The sequence below is a fragment of the Carlito syrichta genome, unplaced genomic scaffold (genome assembly GCF_000164805.1).
Source record: "Carlito syrichta isolate Samal-C Ts95f unplaced genomic scaffold, Tarsius_syrichta-2.0.1 Scaffold313389, whole genome shotgun sequence".
Taxonomy (NCBI): domain Eukaryota; kingdom Metazoa; phylum Chordata; class Mammalia; order Primates; family Tarsiidae; genus Carlito; species Carlito syrichta.
In genome coordinates, this window is record NW_007257485.1 from 170355 (window position 1) to 187621 (window position 17267).

General features: G+C 36.7%; 1 protein-coding gene across 1 annotated transcript in view; it reads left to right on the forward strand.

Moving 5' to 3' along the window:
• Window positions 1-17267, forward strand: part of GLRA3 (glycine receptor alpha 3) — a 102908-nt gene that overhangs the window by 19317 nt on the left and 66324 nt on the right. The window contains exon 2 of the mRNA XM_008070412.2: window positions 16935-17158. Within this exon, the coding sequence (XP_008068603.2) occupies window positions 16935-17158 (224 nt within the window). The remainder of the gene's footprint in view (window positions 1-16934; window positions 17159-17267) is intronic.

Here is a 17267-nt window from a genome sequence, read left to right on the forward strand (position 1 = left end):
TACATTCCCTTCGCCTCAAAGGACTTAGTTGAGGCCCTTATCAATAACTATGCAAATATTGAACCACTGATTCAATTTTAGCTTGTCAGCTTTCTAATGAAGAACCCTTCTAAACATTTTAAGATGTTATTTTCTTTTTATTCCTCTCCTTTAAAAACAAAATTGTTGAGATATATTGTGTTTTGTCATACTTGGATTTTTGATTGCTTTTTCATCATTACTCTTACAAAAAAAATATGATGGGAAATTTTTGACTGATGCCAATTATTCTGTGTGTCTGAGTAAATGAAAATTTTATTTATTTGGATTCAAAGCTGAGCAAAACTCAAGCATGAACAAATAATCTCTTACTGTATGCAGCATTAGCTCTGTTCTTTCTAGATTCTGCACTAAGGGAAAATGCCATTCCAGTCTTAGTGATGGAACAGTTTGTCATCCATACAAAAAACAAACAAAAACACCTCAATACATACTCATATTTCATACAAAAATTAACTCATAATGAACTATAAGCCTTGATATTAAATTTCAAATTATAAAAATTTTCTAGCAGAAAACAAAGACATAGGACAAAAATCGTTGTGACCTTTGGTTCAGCAAAGAGTTCTCCAGTATAACACCAAAAGTATAATTTAAAAATATAAATAATGGATAATGTGAACTTTGTCATAATTAAAATCATTTTTTATGTGACAGATATTGTTAATGGGAGGAAAAGGTAAGTAATATGTGGTGAAATCAAAGCGTTTGCCAACCTCATATCTGGCAAAGGACATATATCCAGAATATATATAAAGAACTCTAAAAACTTGATAATAAAAAATTCATAAGCAAATGATTTAAACAAACACTTCACTAAAAAAGATATACAAATTGAAAATAAGCACAAAATGCTGTTTAACATCATTAATCATTAGCAAAATGCAAATTAAAACCACAGTGAGTTACCACTGCATACATATTAGAAAAGCTGAAATTAATTTTTTAAAGACTCTGTGACTACCAAATACTGGTAAGAATGCAGATAAACTATAATTCTTATACATTGTTGGTGGGAGTACAAATCATCGCGATACTCTAGAAGAGATTACTGTGCTTTTTTATAAAAGTAAACATGTACTGAATATAACCCAGTAAGTGCTCACATAAAAACCTGTACACAAATGTGTGTAGCAGCATTATCCATAATCACCAAATACTGGAAAAACATCAAAAGTACATAAATGGGTGGATAAACATTGTGGTATGCTCATACAGTGGAATTCTACTCAGCAATTAAGAAAAATAAACTGATATATACAATAATTTTGGCTAACTAAAAGAAACCAGACTCAAAAGATTAAATGTATGATTCTATTTATATGATATTCTAGAAAAGGAACAACATTGGAGATTAAGAATAAATCACTGACTTTGAGAAAATAGATGTGAAGATGGTTTCAAAACAAAGAAGCAACAAGAAATATTGTGAATGTGGACTCTATTCTGTATCCTGCCTATGGGTTACAAACCTCTATGCATTTGATAGAATTGTATATGTAAACTCTACTTAAATTTGAAAACAAGTTAGAACAACACTAGCAACATAATGATTTAAAACAAGAATCATTTTGTTAGACCTGACATGTATGTGGATCAGGAATTTGGGCAGTGGTTGGCTGGATGACTGTTCTGTTCCACTTGTCATGACATAAACTATTTGGCTTCATTCATTTGGAGGACTGGCTTATCTTAAGTGTTCAAAATGGCTCCATTCACATGCTTGTTGCCTTGGTGATGATGGCTAGAAATCCGGACACAGCTAGAATTGCTGTGGCTCCATCAGCGTGGCCTCTTAGGGGTCTCTAGCTTCCGACATGGCAACCAACTCTGTCCCAGAGTGTATTAAGAGATAGGGCCAAAGCTGTAAGGCTTTACGACCAAGAGGTCATCCCTTATCTGACACAATCTTTCCCCTGGTGATATATTATTTATGTTCTTCCAACATGTAAATTACACACACTCCCTCCTAAAGACCCTGACTTTTTTGCCCCATTTAAGCTTGTGTTGAACTCTAGAATTGTGTCATCTAAATCAAGGTCAAGTGTAAATGAGGCACCCAAAGGGTGGATCTTTAGTATGCTTCCTCTTGATCAAAAGACCTGGGAATTCAAGAACAAGTTTTCTATCCTCCTCACAGTAAACACATAAAGGTGATTTAGAGCAGAGTAACTGCAACAGAGGTTTCCATTCAAAAGGGGAAGGATGACGGGAAGTACATCACAGTTACTGGTTCACAGCAGTTCTCAAGTCTGGGCAAGCATATCCTTCCAGTTGCATGATTAGGGTCCATCATCCCTGAAAATGATTATTTGTGGTCTTGACTTCGCCATCTGGGCTCTCGGCTCTGCCTTCTGAATCACTTTTCCTTTTCTGTAAAAAAAGGATCGCATGTACTGCTAAGTAGCCTTTTCATACCACTTCTTGATCATAGAAATTTGGGAACCTTGCAAGTTCTTCATTTTGAACTCTCCTTGCATGTCAACTGAAGCTGATGGTGTTTCTCTTACTCCATTGCACTCAGCATTTTTGTGGGCTTCCTGGGATTCTCTAACTTGGACTGGGAACGAAGATTTTGGGGGTTTAAGTTCCTGTGATTCTTAGGAACCTTTTAATCTAGTTGAGAAAGTGTGTGAACCATCTTTTTTATCTTTCTGAAGTACAGACAAGGGTGTCATAGTCACATAACTTGAGAAGGTTTTTACCCTGAGCCCATAGTAAAGTGAAGTCGAAGTTTCAAGATTTCCCCTAAAAATCTCCTTAGCCAAATACAGCAGTTCCTTAGCTGCATTTTCTAGCTTCTACATTTCTGAAATGACATTGTTCCCACTTTCTGTCCCCCAGTGTAGGAGTCATCAGCAAACTCCTCAAAGCCTTGCAAGCCTCTTCCTGCCTTCAAAGCCAATGATACATATTTTAAGTCTTCCTCTTAAAGTCCCACCCATCTGATTCTATTTCAGTTATTGCTGCATTACAAACAACCCCCACAACTTAGTGGCTCATACAAAACAAGCATTTATCCTGTGCCAAAATTTTTGCATGTCAGAGATTTGGGCAGGGCTCTGCATCGCTTCCTCCACATGGCTTGAGCAGAAGTGATTCAGTGGTATTCAGCAGGTGAATGCATAGCGTACCTGAGAGAAGATAACCTGGCACCATAAAAGAAATCTTGCCTTTAAGATGGTATTACCTGCAATAAGCAGTATATTGTAAATTATGCTGAATTATTTTGAGAGCTAAAAACCTTGAATGAAAACGAGGGAAATATCAGTTTTTGTTCTTGTCCTGTAACATGGTGTTGGCAGAGATTTTTAATTTAGTCGATGTGTTCTCATCAGTAGAATAACTTTTCTGTCTTAAAAGTTTCAAGGAAAATAGTGAGCTAATTTTACAAACAAACAAATCAATAGATTCAGAAATGGACCAGGACAAAACTGTAATGTGGAAATGAAATAATCATATTAAGTATTTCTAAAAGTTTTAGCACCAACATTGTGCTAACCCCACTCCAGGTTTTATACCCAATAAAATGTGAATTTCCTCAAGTTTACATACTCAAATAGAAGATAATACAAGTTGCCAAATATTTGTATGAAATGTGAAAACACATTGAAATTTAGCAACTTATCTTTTGCCTATGATGATATCCTACACTCAACTACTTTTAAATATGTTTGCATCATTTTAAATTTCTGTAAATATGGAAATATTAAAATGAGTGGTATTCTCTCCCAAGAAGCAAAATATCTAATTATTGAAGAAATTTTCCTCTGAATTCTGACAAAGGTAGGATGTACATGTACTATTTGGGTAATTAAGAGTAAATTTTCAATATTACAATTTCACTTGATACAGAAAAGGTAAATATCTCACTGTTATTCTCAAGAGTTATCCTAAATGAGGCTGAAATAGTCTATGTTAATTTCTAAAAGAAGTTAATTTATCTCCAGCATTTCAGTATACTTAATAGTCTCCACAGAGCTTCTTGGCTAATCTCCAAATCAATCAACAGCTAGTTAAGAATAACCTGGATTGCTCAGAAGGAAAACATCATTTCAAATGCAATTTAGTTTTGTCTCAGACATATAATATTTAACTCACTAAAACTTTTTCAGAGTGGAACTTGTAAAAAAAAATGTTCAATCTCTAACATTTCATGGTAATTTACATACTATAGAAACTCTCATGAATTAAAACATTCTCAAAAGGAATGGTTTCAATTTCTGCAAATGCAAATATTAATTAAAATTTAAATCTGTGGTAAAGCCTCAGTGTTGAGAACATTTTGAAAATACTGAAAATAATTATTGGAATAATTTTATTTACATACTCAATTTTCTTACTGAGGAAAGATGGCAAAAGAAACACAATAAAAGATTTTTGATAATAATGTCTACTCCTTTGTTCTTATTTACTAACCCCTATTTTTTCCCAAAATACCTAGTTGCTAAATATTAATCATTCATTAAAATTATGAAGGGCAGTGTGAACATCACACCAAAATAATAGATTACATTTTTTTTTTTTTTTTTTGAGTTGGAGTCTCACTCTGTCGCCCAGACTGGAGTGCAGTGGCCGCTCCCGGCCACCACAGCCTCGACCTGCTGGGCTCCGGCGATCCTTCCGCCTCAGCCTTCCAAGTAGCTGGAATTATAGGCATGCGCTACCATGCCCGGCTGATTTTTTGATTTATTGTAGAGATGAGGTCTCACTGCCCAGGCGGGTCTCGAACCCGCGGGCTCAGGCAATTCACTCACCTCAGCCTCCCAAAGGCACAGGATTACAGGCTGAGCCACCGAGCCCGGCTAGATTACATTTTTTACAATATGCATGTGTATAAATAAAAATCCAGATTTTTAAAACAGGAAACACTTGAGGTAGATAAACTTGTTTGTATAATTTGTTTACTTTGTTAAAATATAATATTCCATAAGCTTAAAATAAATCCTATTTTATTAGTCAGTTCTGTAACATTACTCCCAAATTACATGTGCTATTAAAAGAAGAACTGCAATTTGGATGGATTTAGAGTCTCTCATACTCAGTGACCTAACACAGAAACAAAGAACTGAGTACCACCTGTCCTCACTCATGAGCAGACTCTGAACAATTAGCACAATACTACAAGAAAGGGATTGACAGTAGTCAATTGCCAGGGGAGTGGGGATGCTCACTGCATAAATGAAGCTTCCTGATCTCAAACCAGGTGAAATGAGGACCAAAGTCAGGCCCAAATTTTACATGTACAATGACCACTTGTATACCTAACCCTGAATTGTACCCCACATCTTTAAAAAAAAATTAAAAGAAAAATAAATACGGAGATAAAATTAAAAAATAAAAGAAGACCCGATTAGTGGGACGTGACTAAATACACTCTGACAGCGTCAGACATCACTGTCATGAAAAGTCCTCATAATACAAGGTGAAGCTGTCAGGCCTCTACAATATTAAACATAATTCTGAAACTTTGTATGCAAGGCCAACTTTCCTGGTCTCAAACTCCTGGGCTCAAGCATTACCCCTGTCTTCCAAAATGCTGGGATTACAGGCATGAGCCATTGTGCCTGGCCATAATTTTTTTTTTACTACCAAATTCTTACCGCATCAGTTTCATGCCTCAGTGTTAGCATCATTCAATTAACAGTAATTACAGTTTTCATCTTTTATGATGATTGTGGATTGTGATGGCTTTTATGTATGTACATATGTATGTATGCATGTGTGTGTGTATATATATATAAAATATACACACATATATATAATTATATATATAGCATTCATTTTCTAAAATATTTCCATCTTTGAAACTATATTACCTTGCATATATAATTTCTCAGTAAGACCCTTTACATTTCTGTACACTAAACAGATGGTCTTTATGTTCTTATCATACCTTAAAAGTCTTATAAACTTAATCTAAGTGTGAAAATTCAGACACAAAAGTTCACATATTGTATGATTCCTTTTATATGACATATCCAGAGTAGGCAAATCTACAGAGATGAAAAAGCAGATTAGCTGTTGCTTGCAACTGGAGAAATGGAGGGAAATGGACACTTTTTTTCCTTTTGGGGTGACAGTAATGATCTGGAACTAGATAGGTGGTAGCTACATAGTACTGTTAATGTACTAAAAATGATGTGTATTTGACCATAATTAAAAACAAAATTTAAACACACAGAAAATTTAACACAGTTGACCTCAAATCTTCAAGGAAACACACACATTGGAAGTCCTTCAAAAATTATTATTCTACAACACAATTATCCACTTTTAATAAATGTCTCTTAGCCGGGTTCGGTGGCTCAACCTGTAATCCTGCGCTTTGAGAGGCTGAGGTGAGTGGATTGCCTGAGCCTACGGATCCGAGACCCGCCTGGGCAACTTGGCGTGACCTCATCTCTACAATAAATCAAAAACTAGCTGGACGTGGTAGCGCAAACCTGTAGTTCCAGCTACTTGGAAGGCTGAGGTGGAAGGATCGCTGGAGCCCAGCAGGTGGAGCGGCCACTGCACTCCAGTCTGGGTGACAGAGTAAGACTCAAACTCAAAATAAATAAATAAATAAATAAATAAATAAATAAATAAATAAATGTCTCTTGGCTTTCTTCAAAATTTTTTTCTTCTGGTTAGTGGAACAAAATTCTTAGAATTTTTACAATGCGGATTTGAAGAACATTTGAAGTGTTGCTTGACAATCGATGTTCTGAAAAGCAAATTATAGTTCATTTTCCCTAAAGGCTTTTATCTTTTTATGATCCAAGTCATATATTTCAGTAGTAAAACAGCAATTGTTGAGTGGAAATCCAAAAAATCAATAACAAGCAGATCACTGCCCACATGTCATTAACTATACAAATTGCAACTTAATGCTTACTGGTAAATAATTGTGTTCACTTTAACATACAAACTGTGATTAACAGCAAGTAGAATACAATCAATCAAGAGAGCACATTCTGTGTTGGAATGAGTGGATTTGTGACGGTGTCATGAACGGCCGCAGGAGTGGCAGGATTTCCATTTCAATGTTGCCAAAGCCAGGAGAAACATGCAGACTTCCTCTTTCTATTTGGTATAACACAAAATGGAGTTGATAGATGTTTAGGAACTGATAAATGGACAAAAAAAAAATGATGCAGGAATTGGTGCCATTTTTTTCCCTCTTAACTACAGGTTTGTTGGCACAACTCGCTATGAAGGAAAGAGTTTATTTCATCTGTCTGGCCCAGTTTTAAGAAGGCTGAAAATTAGGCTTATGCTTTGCAGACAAAGGGGAATTGAGTAGGAATGTAAGATGCAAGCATCAGAAGGTGGAAGGGACTGGTGCATGAATGGAGTCTTGGGCAGCGAAAGGGTAAACTGAGGCAAAGTCGACTGATGTCACAGAAGTAATGCAAGATTGCAACAGAGAGGAAAGTAGAAGGAAGTAAACTTTATTATTTATCTTTCACAGACGGAAAAGGGGTCATCTCAGGTCAGTGTGACATGAAAGGCTGGAAACTAGGTGTATTTCAGGGCCTTTAAAGCAAAGGGGGGCTTAGACCTGGAGGAAGTCTGGGACAAAAGGAGTGTCCAGTGTTCTATTCTTTGGTTTCCATAGTAGTCACATGAATCTAGTATCTTGACATCACCCGGCATCAATGCCTCATAATCTCAGGTGGTGGGCTGGAGATTGTCATGGTCATATGATAACGATAAACCAAAACATGCCTCCAGGTGGTGTGAGGAAATATGTGTAAGGGCAGCCAATAACAATGTATCAATACGACTGCCTAAAAGATGGTTTGTTAGCAAGACTGAACATATTTAAGAGGTTCTGTGTAATCACCATTTCTAAAACTAAAGTATTTTTCTTGTTAATGATTACAGGGTAAAAGGATGTGTTGGTCATGCAAACTGTGCAGCAAGGGAATATCAAGGGGTGAGGCCTAAGCAAAATGGCCGTGCTGATTCAAATAGCTACATTATATTCTAAATTTCTAAGGCTCCCTCCTTTCAGGCAGCACATTAAGACTGACTCTGTGCAAGTGTTTCCCTCTAAAGTCAGCATCCCCAAAATGAATAAACTACCCATGTATTTGTTGACCTGAATCTCCCTCAACTTCTAGAAGAATGATCCTATGAACTAGGTTTACTTCTCTAGAAATTATTATATTTGTATGTTAGGACTGGGTAGGATTCTGTTTTTGCCAGTGCATTTTGACTTTCAATCCCATATTTACACAGAGGTCACTGAATGAAATGTAAGGGGTATTATTTCATTGATTCAGCATGATTTATGGTCTAGCCAATCTTTAAAAAAAAAATTCTATTTTCATTCAGGGGGTTCATATGCAGGTCTGTTATACAGAAATACTGCCTGATGGGAGGCTTGGGCTTCTATTGAGCCTATCATCCAGGTATTGGACATGGTACCCAAGGAGTGGTTTTCAGCCCTTACCTTCCTCCCTTCCCCACCTCCCAGGAATGCCCCAGTGTCTGCTGTTCCCATTCTTGTGCCCATGTTTTCATGTAGTGTTTAGCTTCTACTTATTAGGGAGAACATGCAATATTCAGTTTTCTGTTTCTGTTATAATTTTCTTAGGATGGTGGTGCCTAGCTACCCCCATGCTGATGCAAAGGCCATGATTTTTTTCTTTTTTATGGTTACATAGTATTCCATGGTGTATATGGACCACATTTTCCTTATCCATTCCACCACTGATGGGAACCTAGGTTGGTTCCATGTTTTTGCTGATGCAGTTAGGGCTGCAATAAACATGCATATGCAGGTGTATTCTTGGTAAAGTGATTTGTGTTCCTTTGGGTACATACCCAGTAGTAGACTAGCTGGATTGAGCATTAAGTCTATTTTTAGTTCTTTGAGACATCTCCAAACTGCTTTCCAGAGGGTTTTTAGCTTGCATTCCCACTAACATCGCAGGAGCATTCTCTTTTCTCCACATCCTCATTAGCATCTGTTGGTTTATGACTTTTTAATAAAAACCACACTGAGTGGTATGAGATGGTATCTCATTGTAGTTTTCATTTGAATTTCTCTTATGAGTAGTGATATTGAACATTTTTTTCATATGTTTGTTGGCCATTTGTATGTCTTCTTTTGAGAAATGTCTGTTCATACCCTTTGCCCACTTTCCAATGGGGTTATTAGTTTCTCTTCCGTTGATTCGTTTGAGTTCTTTATTGATTCTTGATAATAGAAGTTGGTTGGTTGCATAGCTTGCAAATATTTTCTCCCATTCTGTAGGTTCTCTGTTAATTCAGTTGACAGTTTCTTTTGCTACACAGAAGTTCTTGAATTTGATTAGGTCCTACATGTCAATTTTGTCCTTTGTAAGACCTCACATTATAAAAATTATAGAAGAAAGCATAGGAAATACTCATTTGGACATCAGCCTAGACAATGAATTCACGACCAAAACGGCAAATTCAACCATCCACCTTAATTTTATGTTTCCAGAATCGGTGCACAATTAGATTTCTTGGTACAACTTTTGTAATTTTAAAGTAGTTCTGTCCTTTTCTAAGAGAATAATTATACATGTGGATAATGAAGAAGTCAGGGAGAGATTAGAGATAACCTTTCTAAGTCTCTAAACTGTTCTTATGCGATGACTTTCTCCCCCATTGGTTTAGTCACTGAGAAGTAAAAGACACTTTCCCAGTGGGCCATTATTTCAGAATCAGTGGCCCCAGACGACCACCCTCTCTGTGGCGGGATGCAGATTGCAGATGGCAGGGCAACATGGGGAGATTGCAGAGATGATGTCAGAAGCAGTTTTTCCGCCATTGAGTATTAGTAGCTCATGCTTCGTACTGTGCATGAATCTATGTTGCACAGTACTGGGAGCTGGAAGATCTTATAAAACTAAAACATCAAGACATTCTCTTAGGGAATTTGAACTTTATTCTCATTTGTTTGACAAAGGTGAGTTATATTCTGACTGTTTTGAAATTAACACATGTCCTGGACTCCTTAAAACAGAAAGAACTCTGGGTTATGTTCCATATGACTATGAATCCAGTGATATTTGCCTTAAATGTTTCCACCCCCTCCAGTTACTGAGACAAAAAAAAGATGGTTCTAGAAACTTCTTAAACTGGCAATAATAATGCATGAATCAATTTTAAAAGATATACTAGTTTCAGGCCAAGTGTGGTGGCTCACTCTTGTAATTCTAGCACTTTGGGAGGCTGGGATGGGAAGATTGCTTGAGCCCAGGAGTTTGAGAACAACCTGGGAAACACAGCAAGACATTGACTCTATAAAAAAATAAAAAATGAGCTAGGAATGGTGGTGCATGCATGTAGTATTAGCTACTCAGGAGGCTGAGGAGGAAGGATGGTTAGAGTCCAGGAGGTCAAGGCTGTCGTGACCCGTGATTGTGCTACTGCACTTCAGCCTGGGTGACAGAGTGACACTCTGATGCAAAAATCAAAAAACAAAATAAAAAGACGTTTCAGCTTTCTACTGCTGCTGTAACAAATTTCCACAAGTGTAGTAGCATGTTGCATTCTTTTATGAGATAGTCAGTCAGGCATAGCGGCAAAAAGAGACAGAACAACAGCTCAGCTCAGGAAAAGCAAAGTTTATTATACTTACAGTTCTTAGAGACAAAATGCATAGGGTGCCATACAGAGTCACATCAGAGTGGTCAGGAACTGAACATGGGAGCAAGAGAAACGTCAAGGCACTGTTTTTAGTGGGGTTTCTGCAGGAGAGATGAGGCAGGGCAGAGTGCATAGTGTAGGATTGGCCAATTTGAATAATTTGCCATGCTTTCCGTTGTGAAGATGCCCTCTAGCTGCCTGGCACCCATCCCTGGGATGCCTAAGGCACAGGCATATTGTCTGCTGTGGTGCACTGACTGATAAAGGAGACATGCTTCAGGCTGGGCCCTTTTTTGTCTCTCAAACTCGACTGGTCCTGGTAGGGACAGTCTCTTTCCAGCCAGAAATGTTTTGTAAGATGTCAAAGCATCATCACATAGAGAAAATTTTAAAATATTTATAATACAAGTGACTTAAAACAACACAAATGTATTATCTTGCAATTCAGGAGGTCAGAAGTCCAGAATGTGTTTCACTGGATTAAAATCAAAGTGTCTGCAGGGCTATGTTCCTTTTGAAGGCTCTAGGAGAGAATTCACTCCTTTCCCTTTGACAGTCTCCAGAGGCTTCCCACATTCTTTGGCTTCTGAATTTTGGCCTCTTCCTCCAGCAAAGATCCAATAAATTTCACATCAAATCATTCTGACATCGACCCTCTTGCCTTCTTCTTTCACTTATAACAATTTTAATAATAACACAATTCCTTTTGGTATATAATTGCATGCATACTATATTTGTGAGAAGTATAATTTAATAATATACCCATGATTGAATCCAATACCTAACTTTAGAACTAAGACATTATCAATATTAAAGATACCTGTATAACAATCCACTACTGTCTCTTTCCTCGACATCTCCCTAGGTAACCACCATCACAAAGATTGTGTTTATAATTTTTCTCTCACAATTTTATAATAGATTGATGAATATATAGAGAGAGAGAAAGAGAGAGGAAAGAGGGAAGAAGAGAAGGAAGGAAGGAAGAAAGGAAGGAAGAAAGGAAGGAAGGAAGGAAAGACAGAGGGAGGAAGGAAGGAAGGGAGAAAAGGAATTATATGGTTTTAATTTTACAAAAATAATGCCATAACTTAAATCCTCAGCACTTGCATTTTGTTTTACTAAATTTTACATTTCTAAGATTCATCCTCACAGTTGCAAGTAGAAAGAATTCATTTCTACTACTATAATATATTTGATTTTATTGAAATAGCACAATTTATAGCCCTTTTTTTGCCAATGGATATTTCGATGGTCTAGTTTTTTTGGTTTTACTTTGTTTTTCACAATAGCTAACAGTGTTGCTATAAATATTTTTGTGAATGTCTTCTGCTTTACATGTGCAAGAGTTTCTTTAAGGTTTATACTTAGAACTAAAATGTTTATATCTTGAGTATTCACATGTCAAGTTTATGATACAATGCCAATTTTTCCATTTTTTTCTACTTTTAGCAGCAGTATGTAAGGGATAATTTTGCTACACACTCTTGCCCAATTCTGACACTACCAAACTATTTACATTCAACAGCCCAGTAAATATATATTTCATTAATAACTTAATTTGCACTTCTCAAATTACTAACGTGGTTGAACATTTTTTCAGATATTTATTGTGATCCCTGCCCAGTGAAATGTTTTCATTGTTTCAGCCATTTTTCTACTCAGTTGTTGTTCTTTTTCTCAATTATTGGTATGAGAACATTTAAAGCTTGTTAGTATTCAATTGTCAATTATGTATGTGACAAATACCTTCTTTCAGTATAGTTTGTCTTTTTATATCTTTACATGACCTTTGGATGAAAAAAAGTTCCTTAATTCTGACATAGAATTTGTTAAATTTTATTTACTATCACTGCTATTGTGCTTTTTAAGTAATTTACCATACTTCAAGGACATAGAAATACTCTTCTATATTTTATTTTAAAAAGCAATTTACTCATCATATTTAAATTTTAATTCACTCAAAGTTGCTTTCTGAGTAGTGTTATGTTAGGATATAATTTAGCCTTTTGCCATATGCAAAATTTGTTGTACTAAACTGTTTTCTTCTTCAGTAGATAGTCTGTTATTCTAGGCAAGTTATTTCAAATCTAGTTACAAAAACTTCTCTTAGAGTGGTATTATTTTGACTATGGCAGTTTGTTTACCCTTTTCACAAATGACCAAGATTCAAAAATGATTAATACAATTGGTTGCTGAGAATAATGGGACACTGTGGCTAGGATAAATCAGCCTTTAAAAAATACTTTCGAAATGCTGAATTTGGTTATTTAATGGAGAAACTTTCCAGCTCCCAATCCACTTGCTGGCAAAGCAAAGCCTAAACTGTGAAGAGTGGTAAACCTTAAGTTTCTTTTTTTGTTTTTCTTTATTTTAAAGATGTGGGATATGATTCAGGGTTATGTATACAAAAGTTCATTATGCAGGTACCTTTGTAGATGAGCTGTGTCCTTCCCTCCCCTGGCAGTTTCCCAATACTGCCAATCCCTTTCGTATAGTATTATGATAATTGTTCAAGGTCTGCTTATGAGTGAGAACATATCATACTCAGTTCTTTGTTTCTGTGATAGATAACTGAGTATGATAGACTCTAAATCCATCCAAGTTGCTGCGACATTCATATGTTTGTGTTTCTTTACGGTTGCATAATATTCCATTGTGCATATGTACCACAATTTTTTTAACCAGCCCTGCTTCAGTGAGCAGCATCGTTGGTTCCATGTTTTTGCTATTGTGAATAGAGCTGCAACAAACATACATGTGCATATATCTTTTTGATAGAATAACTTGAGTTCCTCCGGGTATATTCCCAATAGGGGAATTGCTGGGTCATGTGGAAAGTCAATTTCTAGTTCTTTCAGAAATTGCCACACTGTCTTCCAAAGAGAATGCAGTAGTTTGCATTACCACCAGCAATGTAGAAGTGTTCCTTTTTCTCCATGTCCTCACCAGCGTCTGTTGTTATTTGTTTTATTAATGATGGCCATTCTTACTAGGGTTATGTGGTATCTCAATGTGGTTTTGATTTGCATTTATCTGATGATTAGTGAGGCTTTGCACTTTTTCTTTTTTTTTTTTTTTTTTTTTTGAGTGGAAGTCTCACTCTGTCACCCAGACTGGAGTGCAGTGGCCGCTTCCGGCCACCGCAGCCTCGACCTGCTGGGCTCCGGCGATCCTTCCGCCTCAGCCTTCCAAGTAGCCGGAATTACAGGCATGCGCTACCATGCCCGGCTGATTTTTTGATTTATTGTAGAGATGAGGTCTCGCTGCCCAGGCGGGTCTCGAACCCGCGGGCTCAGGCAATCCACTCACCTCAGCCTCCCAAAGGCACGGGATTACAGGCTGAGCCACCGAGCCCGGCTGCACTTTTTCATGTGTCTGTTGGCTGCCTGTATATCTTCTTTTGTGATATGTCTATTCATGTCTTTTGCCCACTTTTTAATGGAGTTGTTTGTGGAAGCGACAATACAGAAATTTATATAGAAACACAAACAACTATGAATAGCCAAAACAATCCTTAGCAAAAGAAACAAAGCAGGAGGTATCACACCTCCAGACTTCAAACTTTATTGTAAGGCTACAATAATCAAAACAGCCTGGTACTGATACAAGAACAGGCATATAGACCAATGGAACAGGATAGAGATTCCAGAAGCAAAGTCTCAATTTCTCGACCAACTCCTCTTTGACACAGCCTCCAACAACAACCACTGGGGAGAAGAGAACCTATTCAGGAAATGGTGCTCGAAAAACTGACTGATCATATGCAGAAGATTGAAATAGGACCCCTACCTATCACCACATACAAAAATTAACTTTAAATGGATGAAGGACCTAAACGTAAAACCTCAAACTATAAGAATCTTAGAAAATGCAGGGAACACCCTTATGGAAATTAGAACAGGCAGCCAATTCCTGATCAAAACCCCAAGTGCCAACACCACAAGAGATAAGGCAGACAAACTGACAAGCTTCTGCAAAGCAAAAGAAACCATCAAGCAAAAGAAACCATCAAGAGAGCAGGGAGACAGCCAACAGAATGGGGAAAAATACTTGTCAACTATGTCTCTGACAAAGGCCTAACATCTAGGATCAACAAGGAACTCAAATGCGCTGAAAACTTAAGTTTCTAAGTTTTTCAGGATATGTTATTTCAGAGTTTTGCTTTGAGTCCTGGCTCTTAATCAAAGTAGAGAAAGATTTCATCAAGATAATGAACATTTTCATCACCCCACCAACTTACCATGTTTTTGTGGTGAGAATATTAAAAATCTGTTCTTCTAGCAATTTTGAAATATTCAATACATTATTAACTGTGGTTACCATGCAAGGTATTAGATAAAATGTATTTTCCATGTCATTGTGAATAACAGAATGTTCTCTAATTGTCTCAGATCTTATTTTCCTAAACTAAATGTGCTAAGAAATAGAGATATTTCGGGTTACTCACAGAAAGAGCACTGCAGTGGATACATGATAACATTTGGCCTTGGTGACACATGACTGTTGATTTTTCCTGTGTGATTTAGAAGCAGAAACTAAAAGACACTTGATGCCTTTTTTTAGCTCTCTCTTGGAGAAAAAAGTGTTCCTGGAGGACCAGAAATTGTGTCTATAAAGTATATCACGAGTACCAATAACAGAAGGATGAAGAGATTCAACCATATTGTATTACGTATTCTGCAGCTTAAAAGTCTTTGTATTTTAGCCTAAGTGTGAGGAACAGCTGCAGAAGGTTCCCAGACAAGAAAAGTGTTACAGCATGAAAATGCTTCAAACACTTTTGTCATATATCCTATGAATCAGTAGGAATGTCGTTTCTTTTCTAATCAGTTATCACCCTGGGAGATGTGATGATAACTTGTCTTTTTTTGACCTTCTCTTGCCTGTAAGGCAGAGAGAGATTGATTTTAGTCCTTTATCAGTTCCTGTGGTGGTAGTGAGGGTACACTTGGCAGCATGGTAAAGAACTGGCCACCAACCATAGGACCCCCATTTACTGGTTCCATGATCCTTGTGGCTGGTGGAATTTACACATTGCTGTGAACTTTCTGGTAAGAAGTTGAAGGGAGCTCTTCTCTGTTGTAACTGCGAAAGATACATGGGGAACCTAGCAAGCAGAAAAAATAGTATCTGGTGTGTAACCTTAGTTGCGGTTAGAAGACAGTGGTCTCAGGGCACATGTGTTGTTGATCAGGGGTACATACAGATTTGTAACCTTCAGTACAAACTCAGAATTTGGCCTAAGATAAGCAACCTGCCTCAGCTGATATTATGGAAGCATCCTTTTTGATTGTTTGTTGACTATATTCTGATGACTTATAATTTTGTATTAAAGAAATAGAAAACTAGATGAAAATTGTTTTTCAGTTTCCCTGAATATCTCCAGCCTTGACTATTCCTCATAGAAATGAAGCTTTCTTCAAATGTTTGCTTTAATCGTGCTTTTAATGAAGTATATTTTAGTGAAATATATTTAATGAAGTATATTTAATTCATTTGCTCATTTCAAATATCTTTAAATATCATTTATAAAGTCATATGTGGTGTTTATTTTCATATACTGTGGATACACAAACACTACACATATGCCCAACTATCAATCTTTGTCATTCGATATGTAAGCCCAAAATTATGAGCAAGAATTTGATTAAAATCATTGACTCCTCTCCTTTTTAAATAAACCATAAAGAGTCTAATTGGGAAATCTCATCAGCCAAATCTTAAAAGTATTATTGGAAATAATTGTCCTTTGTTATTCTTTAAAAACATTTAACTCTAAATGTCTACTAGCAGTTCAATATTTCAGTCTGACAAACCATGAAAGCAAAATTTGAATGGAACAGCAAAATGTAAGCATATGAACTTGGGTCTTCTGTGATCTTTTCTTTGAAGGCATATAGGTTACTGAGACAAGGGCAAAACTTCGGAAGGAGAATGATTATTTTAGGTAGCAATGTGTGAGGATTACAGGGCATGAAAGCTCCCAAGGACTTTTGTTAAAATTCAGAGAAACCCAGAGTAGCAGACAAGATCGTAAACCTTTCCTGCACTTTTTTAAAAAAAGACTTTACTTTGTAGAGCAGTTTTCAGTTCACAGAAAAATTGAGAGGAAGGTACAGAGAGTTCCAGTGACTTCCTGCTCTCCCCTCCATGCATAACTCCCCTGTCATCTACGTACCCCACCATCATGGTATATTTGTTAAAATTAATGAACTCACATTGACACTGTGGATTCTAAACTTTTTTAAACATGGTGATTTCTTTTTCTTTTATCATAGGATTACAGAGTGAATATCTTTCTTCGCCAGAAATGGAACGATCCTCGCCTTGCGTACAGTGAATATCCTGACGACTCCTTAGACCTCGACCCTTCCATGTTGGACTCCATTTGGAAGCCTGATTTGTTCTTTGCCAATGAAAAGGGGGCCAACTTTCACGAAGTCACTACAGACAACAAATTGCTAAGAATTTTCAAAAACGGAAATGTTCTCTATTCAATTAGGTGAGTCATATGCATCTGTTCCTGATTTCAGTGAAGTAGAATATAGTGGAATTTTTTAAGTATTTTATTAAGAGTTTGTTAGTCGGGCATGGTAGCACACACCTGTAGT